Raw genomic sequence first — 13,075 nt, 5'->3', positions numbered from 1 at the left:
TCATGGTCATCAAATGTTACAAAAGCAAAACCTCTCTTTTTGCCACTGCCTCGGTCAGTCATGATCTCGATCACTTCAATTTTCCCATACTGTTCAAAATAATCTCTCAGGTGATGTTCTTCAGTGTCTTCTTTAATGCCACCAACAAAAATCTTTTTCACAGTTAAGTGGGCACCAGGTCTTTGAGAATCTTCTCTTGAGACAGCCCTCTTTGGTTCCACAACTCTTCCATCCACCTTGTGTGGCCTTGCGTTCATGGCTGCATCCACCTCCTCCACAGTGGCATACGTGACAAACCCAAAGCCTCTGGAGCGCTTGGTGTTTGGATCTCTCATTACCACACAGCCCGTAAGTGTTCCCATTGCTCAGAATGGCTCCTCAGACTCTCATCGGTTGTTTCAAAGCTCAAACCTCCGATGAAGAGCTTCCACAGCTGTTCAGGCTCTTTGGGAGACTCTGACTTAGACATGACGGCGGTGGGAGGGGAGACTTTAACGATGCTTACTCTGCGGCGTCCACGGGCAGAAAGGCCCCTTCGGCATGTTTCTTGCACAAAGAGCAAGTTGAGATCTTGTGATGTCTCTTTTTAGAACACCCGAGAAAAGGAGATTTACAAGTTCCCAAAGCCAAAAAAAAAAAAAAAAAAAAAAAAAATCGTGCCCCCAAGTCTTTCCCACCAGAGGGAAGTTGTTGCAGTCCACGCTATCTTAAAAGAACTATAGTGCAGTTCCCATGTCTGCAAGTCACCAAAACTATTACTGAAGACAAGACCTTTGGGATGATACCAGTGGACCAGTTTCACAGCCATTGACTTATTTGAAATTGCTTTAAACTTAAAAATGAAAAACTACAAGAAAGATGTAGTTTAGAAAATAAGTGAGTTTATGGGCAGGTTATACAATGTGGTGTTAGTAATCGCCAAGGGTTTGGCACAAACACACCCTCGCTCCCTTTCTTCTGCTCCTGTCTTCTGCAGCTCTTCCAGCAGGCGTCACTATAATCACAGAACAGACATTCCACAGCATGGTATGTAACTTTATTTTTCTAGCATAATAATTTAAAGTATTTACACACCGCACACTCACTGTTTTACACAGATACTTATTCATATGCCTATGAACCACATCTAAAGGTTTCTTTGCAAAGACTCGACACACTGGGAATTTCCAAGCATAACAAAGAGAAGAAAAGGACAAAAAAAAATGTTCTGAGTCTTTTAAAGATAGCCATGTGGAGCATCTGTGAAAACCAGTGTTTTCCCCCAAGTTTTAAGCTCCCCCAGGAGACCTTTGAATAGTTACAGCCTATCCACATGTTGGTATAACCTGAATCTCTGTGGACTAAGGAGGATTTAAAGAACCAAAATGTACAAGTACTATTTTCTCTAGAAGTCCTAGAAAAGAAACGGAAAAATAACCTGGTCCTTCTCTAGAGAAGCATCTGTATTTGTCAGTTATCTGTGGGGACTGTAAATGTGGTACAGGGGCACTGATTGTAAAGGGACAATAGCCAAATACACTGGTACAAATACTAGTGCTACAGAACGCTTTTAAGTGGCTTTCCCAGCTCTATGATGCGGCCACACAGCCTAAGTGTCTTTCCCCAACTATTCCCTGAAAAGGACAAAGGTTCTCTTAACCATATACACTCTAAAGCCAGATACTGTAGAAATTTCTACTGCTTTTACTTCACTTTTATACTGTTTGCACAAGAATAGTGGTTATAAGTACTCTATTTTTCCTCCTTTGTTCTACTCAATTACATAACGAAGTTACTAGCTAACTCTAGCTTCTGAACGTGGCACACGGTTCCGTAGGTGAACAAAAACAGCCCCAGTTCAGAGACGATGGCAGGTAGGCTCCAGTCCAGTTTTTATAAAAAGTTAACCGGTTTAGGTTTCAATTCTCTGGTGTTACATCTTTATCAAGTAAGTGGCAGGATGCCTTTGTGATCTTCCCAGACTTGCCATGATGATTCTGTCACACATCAGAAAACGAGAGGAGGGTTGCCACCTGTAGACGAACCCACAGCTCCATCCTGTGATCGGATGATAGCTCAGTTCACTGAGAAATAGAATTTCACAAAACGAAATCCTTTTTTCCTGCCAGTCGGGGCCTCTGGCAGTAAGCCTAATCAACGGGACATGGCAAGAGGCAGAAATTACCTGGCCATCTAAAACTGAGCACAGTCTGGATCCAAATTGCTGTGGTATTTGAAGTTCATTGACTTTTCCTTGCACTTAGGTAAGGTACAAATTGTATCCTTTCTCCTTGGTACCAAACATTTACATAGAAGAGAAATTTACCTACCCTAGAACTCACGTCCTCATGGTGCTTGCATTTTGTTGTGGTGCTTTCCTTTTGCAAGGGGATGCAACAGTGAAAGGGAGGAGGCAAGGAGAGACTTTAGAGGAATTTTACCAGCTACGTGAGCAACTGACAAAATACTACTACAGATGGTAAGAGGGAGAGTGTCTGATGAAAGAGAGAGACCGCCTGGGGAGCAACATTGCTTAGTGAGAACGTCTGGATTAACCAGCACCCAGTTAGTCGCATAGTGGGTTGGGCCAGGAAAGCGTTCCTGTCGTCTAACACCCTATTCACTCCATCATGCAACAGATACATCGGCGACCGTGAGGAAGACCGTGGTGTGGAGGGCAAGGAGGAGTGGCCCACTTTGTGACGGGAGCTGGGCCTTGATATGAAGCAAGAATCCAACAAACCCTCATCTCTGGGTTCATAAGGTGAGATTAAGGCGGGTTTACGGAGGGGGGTAGAGACAGGGAACAGTGTGTTTCTGAGCGCCAGCAGCCAAGGACTAGAAGGCTAAGAATAAGAACTTGGGCTTGCACAATTAGAAGAGCAACGTGTGATAGTTTCAACAGGGACATGGGATGAGGGCAAGTCTGAGAGCTCCTCGGGTCTAGCCACACGCCTGGTATTTATCTGTGAAATTGCCACCTCTAGACCCTTCTGACCGATCAAAACAGCAGTTTTGTCTGCCTCAACCCCACATACGGTAAGTGCTCAGATAAAACGATCCTAGTTCATAAAGCTGTGGTAATATTCTCCCTGCCCTCTGACAAAGTGACAGCTGTGGAGGAGGAGGGTGAGGGTGCCTTCGAGATGCAGTTTCACAAGAGCCCAAGCACCTGTCAGGGGGGAGTTCGCGGTCCGTCCACCTCGAGTGAGGGCAGGAGGCGGCTAAGGACACCCCCTGCCTCACAGGAAGGATGCAGCTGCCCCCAGAAGGTGGCGAGTGAAAGCTGTGCCCCTGGGGTGGCAGATCAGTAGCCAGGGGCCGAGGCAGGATCGAGCGGCCAGGAACAGCTCCACACACCGTCCCTGGTCCTCGTCGAAGGGAGCGCTGCGTCTGGTGTCTGGGTATATGTACTATACGTACTGACCAGGTACACACATAAATATTTAATATATAAAAAATAAAGTGCTTTCTAACAGGTCCCCAGGCAGGGACGTTATAAAATATTTCACAAAACGGCAAAACAAAAATCAATACAATCAAAGAACACTACATCCAACATCCACGAAGACAGTCGAACACAATATGTACACTCTGGTGGGGGCCCCCGGACACACACCCTGTCATATACATGGTATATACATATATATAGATATATATACTCTCTTACTCAATATATTATGACAATATATATTTTAAAATTCTGTTATAGACAAGAAATAAAAAAAAACACAAGACGCCCCCTACAAAAACACAACGAGGATCAAGCATGGGAGTCCGAGAGTGACAGCCCCGGGGCCACCTCCGTGGGGCACCCCCTGGCTGCCGCTGGGGAAAATGTGCCAGCGCTCGCGGCGCGGGTGCAGAGCCTCCACGTCCCCCAAGGCACTGTGCGCAGCAGCTGTGAAGTTGGCGTCCCCAGTGGTGAGCAGGTCGAAGACGCAGGACTGGAAATAGATGTCCTTCACGGGCATCCTCTCGTGGCACTGAGCACTGGCAGCCTCCAGGGTGTAGCCCGGCCAGGCTGGTGCCAGAGAGGTGTGAGGCGTGCTGGGCCCCAGGATGGCAGACACCTGGCCCTGCCCGTCATCGATGCGCTCGCTCAGGGGGCAGCCGTTGACACACAGCTGCAAGTCCTGGCTTTCCTCGTAGGACATTGCCAGGGCCTCGGGCATGCGGATGGCGAGCGTCAGATAGCGGCCCAGCTGCCGCACGAACACCGTGGTCCCGATGTAGCGGGCGTGCATCTCCACAGAGCGGCCACTCTCCCTCTCCACGATCAGCAGGCTCCTGGGGTCGCCAGCCCCGCCGCTGGTGCTGCCATCCACAAAGGCCGCCGGCAGGTCATCGGTCACAGCTTGGTACACTTTCTGCTCTGTACACTCCCGGTGAGCTTTGAAGATGATGGTTATCTGCGGGCAGGGACACACACAAATTTAAGCAGGCGGGCAGGGACACAGCCGGTGCTCCCCTCCAGTCTGGAGCCCAACGGCTGGAGACCATCACTAACCTCAGCCCACAGGCTTGGCCTCACCAATGAAAGGTGTCTCTGTTAAGGAAAAAGAAAAAGTCCTCTAGGTTTAGAATAAAAATTTGCTGCAAATCTAGGGAATGTACATCAAGAAAAATTCTCTTTCCTAAAACAGAACTATGTATGCTGTTGGGGTACAGGTAACTTTTACTGATAGTCTGGTGTCTTGTCTTCTTCCCCGGACAGACGAGTGGTGGTACAGCTCCAAGAGAAAAAGACTCCAAGTCATGTAGAAACGTTAGGGCGTAGTTAATAATATACCCATTGGAACTTTGATTTCTAAAAAGAGTCTTCATCTACAAACATTCTGACAAACGCTGGGGAGTGAAGCAGAGTCGAGGAGGGGGCCATCCCTCCCACAGCCACCAATCACGTGCCTCAGCCAAGATTTCTCTAAGTCTCTTCATCAAATGTCTCACATGACTGGCTAATCCCTGTGACTGGGAAATCACTTGGCAAATACAGCTCCCAGGCACTGGCAGAGAATAAATACCCTCAACCTAGTTACAGCAAATGTTTTCCCCAAACAGCACCACGGCCCTTGAACTTCTCAAGTTTTTTTTTTTTTTTTTCCTCGAGCCAACTCTCAATTCTCCAAATTAAGCAGAAAAAACTGATACTACAGAAGCTTTCCTTGAGTCAACCCATTTTCCTTCCTTATTTAGAACAATTAGAAGACACTGAACCTTCCCCTCCGACATACTCCACACCCTCCGGTATGCGTGGTGCAAGGGAAGAGGGCTATGTGGACAGACGGGGCCTTCTGGGTCACACAAGGTGGGAAGAAAGACAACATTTTGAGATTGGGGTTACTGTCAGGAACTGAAGTGATGGCTTATTTTTCTTTCTTCTTAAAGAAAAAAAAAAGTCTCAGTCAAGGAAGAAGGCAGGCAGGCCACTCTACAAACTTCCCTGGATAGAGGAAACCTCCTACCTCCTGCAAGGGAACGGATCCAAACAATAGACCCTTGTTACAAAGGCCAGAAAATGCTCTGCCTGTCCCCTCCCCACCCCTCTACAAGTCCTCACCACCACCCTCCAGCTTATGCCTGTAGTTTTTTTTCCTCAACCAGGCCACCATTTACTCACACTATTTAACTCCACATGTTCCCACTGGTGTTACTTGACTGGAATTTTCCAGCCATTTCATTTTACTTCAGCCAGTTATAAAGCTAGATCTGAACCAGCTGCACGGGAGCAACTGGTTTAGTTCATACCCGTTGTTTGCAGCTGCAACTAAAAGCCAGACAATGTACCATGAAAATGCTGGGTTTTCGCCCTTCCTAATTACCCTGACCCACAATTTCATTTCACTACCAGCCGTCTCGCATTTCAACACCTTCTTAACAACCCAAAGGAGGTGGACCAGAGATGACTGCAGGAAATTTGTTGTGCATCCAACCATAGGACCTTCCAGAGTGAATGGGATTTTGAGCGAGATATCTAATGGGACTATAAAATAGATTTATTTGGTGGCTCTAGAGACAGTTTGACACGTGCTTTTTTTTAGGGCAAGCTAGGATCCCTTGGAAGTGAAAAGATTAATTCAAGTAAATTCTGCACGTGAAAGACTTGAAAGCGAACACAGATGGCTCCAACAAGGGCGAATAAGACTTCTCATATAATCGTCCTCATTTTCAACTGGGGCATTCACACTCAAAGACTGTCTTTCTAGCCTAACAAACCTCAAATTTAAACTAAATTCACACTACTTGTAAGAATTAAGTACTTTTTTGTTCATCTTAGGAAAAACAAAGAGGAATTAGTTTTGTTGAGACAACAGATCTGATTCCAAACAAGTTCCCAAACGGAGCAAGGGTCGATATGAACACGAGTGGAATAGCTCCACGTGCCTTACCAAGCCTAGTGCTTTCACAAAGCACACCAATTCCAACTCAGGAGTCATTTCAAACACCTCATGCATTACTGTCCTCTGCTAGGCCTGTACCACTAACACTAACTAACTCCCATCCCTCTAGAAGATCGAATAGCACTCAAAGCTTGAGTTCTGCACCAGGATCTACACCGACCCAAGATCCCAGGTTACTTAACAGATTTTTGTCCAGTTTTCTAGGAGTCATTTTCTCTATGAGACAGTGAAGCTGGTGTTTCTTTTTGTCTCTCTTCTGGGTGAAAATTCTCACGCAGAACAAGTAAATGTACACAATTAGCCCTTGCATCAAAATACTGAGGGTGAGGATGAATCGATCTCAAACCACAGAGAGGGGTTTCCTGAGTGGTCCTCTGTAGTTTGAGTATGTAGTGAAGAGGTATCTAGGGATACAATGTAGGCAGAGAGAACATAGGCAACAGTTGTACCTGACTTAACATTCTGAAATGTTAATTTCATTCCTCATACAATTACAACTCAAGCTCTTAAAAAAAGGCATTCAGCCTCAGCCAGATAGGGCCAGAAATTCATTTTCAGAAAAACAAAATTTGTTCATTCTTATTAAGTCTTAAAAAAAACCAAAACTTAAAATTTTTGGCAATTCTAAATGTTTTCTCTTTATGCTCTGATAGCAAAGGAGGATATTCAAAACTGTATTTTAATGCTTTCAAACTGATAATTTAAAAACACCAGCCATGCTGTTTACTTTCCCCTTCCATGAACTGATCCGTATGCTGTAATAACTCAATTTGGCACATCTATTCTATGCCACACCATTTATTATTGATGGATGCCATTTCTGTGCATTTAAAACATCAATGCCTTTTGTTAAACCTTTCCCACCAAGTCCCTCTCAACCCCTACCCTCAGACAAACTACTCTAGTTCTCCTCATTCATTTTTAATGTTTCACTCCCTGAGATCTTTACCACCCACAAGGTCTATTAGGAAGACAGAGCAGCTACAAATCAATCTTTCCACATGTGATAGAAGGATTTAAAGTTCACTGTGAAAAATAAAAGTTTAGACGCACCTGCCTCTCCTTTCCACCATGCAAAGAAAATGCATTAAAAAAGAAAACGAGGTAGCCAAGGAAGGAAAACCAAGGCACTGCTTTGCCAAGAGACAGATGCAGCTTCCCTAGGCTCGACAGCTTTGCAAAGTGCTGGGCATAGGTTTTTCAAACAGCAGAATTCCCCGAAGGCTGTACGCTTAACTACTTGTGCTTCTTGTATTTTGGAAGAAACAATTATCAGGGTTCAGTCAGGCTATTTGGCGCTGCATGTGCAGGACCTCCCCAGGGTCGATAGGAACCTGAGGATTCACCAGAATCCTCAAATTCCAGAACTGGATTCCCAGATCAAGGGACTCTTAGCTCTTGGATTAAAATGGGCCAACAAAAGCAAGCTGAAATAGTCACAGAAATTAGGTTGGAACAGAGAGAAACACAATTTTGATACTACCTGGTTAAAATTCTGCTTGTGGTAAAGGAAGCTAAAATGAATTCTATTTCATATAATTAGGTGACATGTCTACTGCATCAGATCCTCTGGGTGCAGTTATAGGTTGGAAAAAAATAAGCACCTCTGGGAGGCTGAGAGAATACTGCTCATAGCCCCTTTTAGGTCAGTGGCATCCAGCCTCTACAGTAAGTCCCCAAGTGTGAGCAAAAATCAACCACTCCAGTAAGGCTACATGCTTCAAAGGAAAAAAATTCACATGCTCTATCGCTAGGTCTAGAACATCTCGTCTTTACTTCTGATGGTCAATTTTCTCTCATATCAGGAATAAAATAAAGATGTCTACTTTTGCCACAGCAATCAGACAAGAAAAAGGAATCATTCCAAATTGGTAATGAATAGGTACAACTGTCACTATCTGCAGATGACACTGATACGACTTCACCAAAAACCCTATTAGAATAAATCAGTAAAGTTACAGGACACAAAATTAATATACAGAGATCTGTTGCCTTTTTATACACTAAGAAGCTATTAAAGAGTAATTAAGAAAACTATCCCATTTATAATAGCACCAAAATGAATAAAATACCTAGGAATACATTTAACCGACTAGGTGACACACCTCTACTCTGAAAACTATAAAACAATGATGAAAGAAATTTAAGACACAAATAAATAAACAGATGTACAAATACTGAAGATATACCATGCTCATGGCCTGGAAGAATACTGTTAAACTGTCCACACTACCCAAAGCAATCTACAAATTAAACGTAATCTCCATCAAAATACCAACAGCATTTTTCACGGAACTACAACAAATAATCCTGAAGGTTTGTATGAAATCACCAAAGACCCTGGATAGCTAAAGCAATCTTAAGAAGAACAAAGCTGAAGGCATCACAATCCCTAATTTCAAGCTATAGTACAAAGGTGAAGTAATCAAAACAGTACAGTACTGGTACAAAAACAGACACCCAGATAAATAGAACAGAATAGGCAGCCCGGAAACTCACTCATGCTTATATGGTCCATTAATCTATGACAAAAAGAGAACAAGAACATACAATGGAGAAAAGAGTCTCTCCAATAAATGGTGTTGGGAAAAGTAGACCACTTTCTTACACAATATAAAATCAAAATGGATTAAAGACCTAAATTTGAGACTAGAAACCATAAAACTCTTAGAAGAAAACGTAGGCAAGAACCTCCTGAATATTGGACTTAACATTTTTCTCCATATGTCTCCTCAGGCAAGGAAAACAAAAGCAAAAATAAACTACTGGGCCTACATCAAACTAAAAAGGTTTTGCATAGTGAAGGAAACCAACAAACAAAAAGGCAATCTACTGAATGGGAGAAGATATTTGCAAATGATGTACCTGGTAATAGAATTATTTTCAAAATATATAAAAGACACCAAAATAAATCCAGTTTAAAAATGGGCAGAGGAAAGTTTTTAAAAATACAGATTCAAAGGGGGTACATGCACCCCGATGTTTACAGCAGCATATCAACAACAGCCAAACTATGGAACTAGCCCAAGTGTCCCATCGACCAATGAATGGATAAAGACGATGTGCTATGTATGTATACATCGGATTATTACCAGGCCAACAAAAAGAATGAAATCTTGCCATCTGCAGCAATGTGGATGGAGCTGGAATGTGTTATGCTAAGCAAAATAAGTCAGTCAGAGGAAGACAAATATCCTATGATTTCACTCATACGTGGAATTTAAGAAAAATAGATGAATGTTTGGGAAGGGAGAGAAAAGAGAAGGGGAAGGCAAACCCTAAGAGACTCTTAACAACAGAATGAGGGTTGAGGGAGGGATGGTGGGTGGGGGATGGGTTAAATGGGTGACGGGTATTAAGGGCACCTGTGATGAGCACTGGGTATTATATGTAAGTGATGAATCACTGAATTCTACTTAAACCAATATTACACTCTATGTTAACTAACTAGAATTTAAATAAGAATTTGGAAGAAAAAAAAATGGGCATTGACAAATGCCTGAATAGGCATTTTTCCAGAGAAGACCTACAGATGGCCAACAGACACGTGAAAAGAAGTTCAATATCACTAATCATCTGGTAAATGCAAATGAAACCACAATGAGAGATTACCTCACACCAGTCAGAATGGCTAGTACCAAAAAGACAAGAAATAACAAGTACTGGTGAGGATGTGGAGAAAAGGAAACCCTGGTGCACTGTTGGTGGGAATGTGAACTGGTGCAGCCACTTTCTAGAGCCGCTGTGGAAAACAGCATAGAAGTTCCTCAAAAAATTAAAAATAGAAATAGCAAACCACCCAGTAATTCCAGTGCTGAGTCTTTACCCAAAGAAAATAGAAATTAATTTGAAGAGATACATGCATCCTGATGTTTATTGCAGCATTATTTACAATCAACAAAATATGGAAGCAACCTGTCTACTGGAAGTAGAATGGATAAAGATGTGCGTGTGCGCACACACGGTGTTGCCATTTGCAAGAACATGGAGGGATGTAGGTGTTGGACTAAGGAAGTCAGAGAAGGAGATACCATATGATTTCACTTGTATGTGGAATCTAAACAAACAAACTCAAAATACGAGACCAAACTGGGGGTTGGGGGATGGCGGCCGGGGGGGGGGGGGGTGGAGGAAAGGGGTAAAGGGGATTGAGAGGTACAAACTTCCAGTTATAAAGAACTCCTGGAGATGAGGAGGACAACAGGGGGGTATAGACAGGAAGGCTGTAATAACACTGTACAGTTACAGACGGTCACTACACTAACTGTGGTGAGCATTTTATAATGCATGGAATTGTTGAATCACTATGTTGTACACCTGAAACTAATGTGACATTGAAAGAGGATACCTGAATTGAAAAACAAAACAAAACAAAAACATACTTATATATACAGTATTTAGGGCAAAGGCTGCGATGGTTACTAACTGAAATGTAATTTTACAATTATGACATAACCTATACATCAAGTATTCACCTACAGGAAGGCTGAACTTCAGACCTAGAAAAGTGTATTTTGTTAGACGCTAACAGATAGTACATGTGTTAAAGGGGAGGGCAGCAGATGAAAAATCTTATCCTAGACTCCTCTTAGGCTGGAATGAGCCCTTAAGGGCCTGATACCTTCAAAAGAGGTCTCAAAGTAGGTTTCTCTACCCTCAGAATCTCTGCACAGAGCTCTGTTCTAGGAGCACTTCCAGGATTCCAGAGAAATGGAATGGATCAGCCTTATTTAGTCTTCAGTGTTGCCCCAGGTAATACATGCAGGAACAAGGGCTGCCTTGGCTGCTGGAGGGCTTCTTGGCAACAGACGGAGAAAGAAGAAACCAAAGCAGAGGCGAAGGACACCCACGGCTGAGGCTCCTAGGGTGGTCCAGAGCAGAAGCATGAAGCTCACTGGCTGGAAAGAATATGCAAGAGTGAAAAGGAAGCAGGCCCAGGGACGATACATGAAAGAGGCACAAAAACGTCAACTTCCAAAGAGTAATTTCTGTAGACAGAAGACAAGAAAGGCTGGAAGTATAAATAGGCTCTGAGACAGTGAAACTTGCCAGCTTCCTTGTACAGACCAGAGCCATGCTGCGCTGGGCATGCGGAGGAAAGGCCTTGAGTCCTCGAGTCTTAGCCACTCAGAGGACTCAACACGGAACATGTCTGTTTGCTGTGTTCAGACTTCACATTGTAAGGAGGCCGGCACATGTAGGGACTCATGATGCTTCTAGATGGGAAGTTGGGTATGTGTGGACAGTATTACAAGCCTCAGCTGCCACTGCGCTTCTGAGCAGAGGCCAGAAGTATTTTGAAAGGTGAGAACCAGGGCTGGAGGCAGTAACTCTAGGGGCCAGAATCTGCCCTAGCAGGTCTTGCCTTCAGGGATCTCCTGGGGGAGGGGGCAGTGCCACAGATCCCAAGGCCCTAGGAGCAGGACCTCTGGCAAACAGCTCTAGGCCTTGGTTCAGCATAGCTGCTGCCCGAAGCAATGGGGGTTAGGAAATCACAGCCTCCGATCACTTTAGATCACCTCTCAAAACTGAAAAAAGTAAAAGGGCTTGAGGGTCTTTACAGTACACTCACACCCTACCACTTCTAGGTTCAATTTCAAGTTCCCAGGGCTATTAAAAAAAAAAAAAAGCCCATTCAGGAAAGAGGAGGTTAGAGGCAATAACCCTCTATTTTAAGCCAGTTAACTGAAATGCTACAAAACAATATCCTCGGTCTTCATCCGCCTGAGGCAGCGAGAGAGGAAGACAGCAAGAGCACACAAGCACAGAGGGCGACACAGGGACGCACTCTCACACGCCTTTCGGTGTAGACATTAAACCCGGACCCCCTATATTTCAGGAGCCAATACAGAGCAGAGGAGAATTGAGTGTTTAAATGCCGTCCTATCAATCTATCCACGGTACACAGACTGTGTTCTAACACTCAAACAACCCCACCAGAATTAGCCAAACATTCTTTTGGCTTCCACTCCTAAAATAACCAGCTAACTTGGACACAAAGAACTCCTCTCGCCACAGACCCAGTTTCGCCGAAAGCTCTTTGTACAAGCAACAGTGCCGTGTTTTCACAGTTCAAGTCTGTACCTTAGATGTGTGTTGCTATTCTTGTTAGTTATCACTTACAAGTTGAGCAGTTTAAAAAGTCCTTCCGTTACCCCACCCACGAGAACACAAAATTCAAAACAGTGGAAGAGCAAGTTCTACTGCAGTGCGAACAAATCCGACAGAATGGGGAAGGTAGATTGCGCATTGTTCACTACTGTAGGTCACTTTTTACGGGCCACATGCTGCGCTGGCAAAACTGTCTGGTTAGCATTAATTGAAGCCAACAGAAATGTACCAACCATCCAATGTTTCCTTCTCGCCCCTTCCTCTCAAAATGTTGACTCAAAGAAAATATAGCAGGGCAGAGAGAGAGACTGGGAAATGTGACAGTAAAAGAAGTCGTAACGCTCAGCTGTGTATCAGACTGGGCCTGTGCCGCTGGTTTCCCTGCATGGTTGAAACCAGCAGAGCATGCAGAGCATGACTCTGTTTTAAAGAGGCCCACCGGCAGGCAGGCGCGGCGATGGAAACCTGCCTGGCTTGGGCAGGAGATGGGTTATTTTCATTTACAAATGCGGGATATTCTGAAAGTCTCCTCCTCCTCCTAAACCACAGCTGGGACAGAGGGAGTGGCACAGTGAAGGACGATT

At 44.2% G+C, this 13,075-nt stretch overlaps 1 protein-coding gene across 3 annotated transcripts in view; it reads right to left on the bottom strand.

The window, feature by feature from the left end:
* Positions 1–1,019: 1,019 nt before the first annotated feature.
* The window catches only part of RGMB (repulsive guidance molecule BMP co-receptor b), a 29,314-nt gene continuing 17,258 nt past the window's right edge, over positions 1,020–13,075 (bottom strand). For all 3 annotated transcript variants that reach the window (XM_073888531.1, XM_073888541.1, XM_073888536.1), the window contains one exon: positions 1,020–4,391. In XM_073888531.1, the coding sequence (XP_073744632.1) occupies positions 3,723–4,391 (669 nt within the window). In that variant the 3' untranslated portion in view covers positions 1,020–3,722. The remainder of the gene's footprint in view (positions 4,392–13,075) is intronic.

Source organism: Callorhinus ursinus, unplaced genomic scaffold, assembly GCF_003265705.2.
Source record: "Callorhinus ursinus isolate GAN/ISIS: 27379988/994484 unplaced genomic scaffold, GSC_fseal_2.0 scaffold3, whole genome shotgun sequence".
Taxonomy (NCBI): domain Eukaryota; kingdom Metazoa; phylum Chordata; class Mammalia; order Carnivora; family Otariidae; genus Callorhinus; species Callorhinus ursinus.
This window is presented reverse-complemented; position numbering and strand designations above follow the sequence as displayed.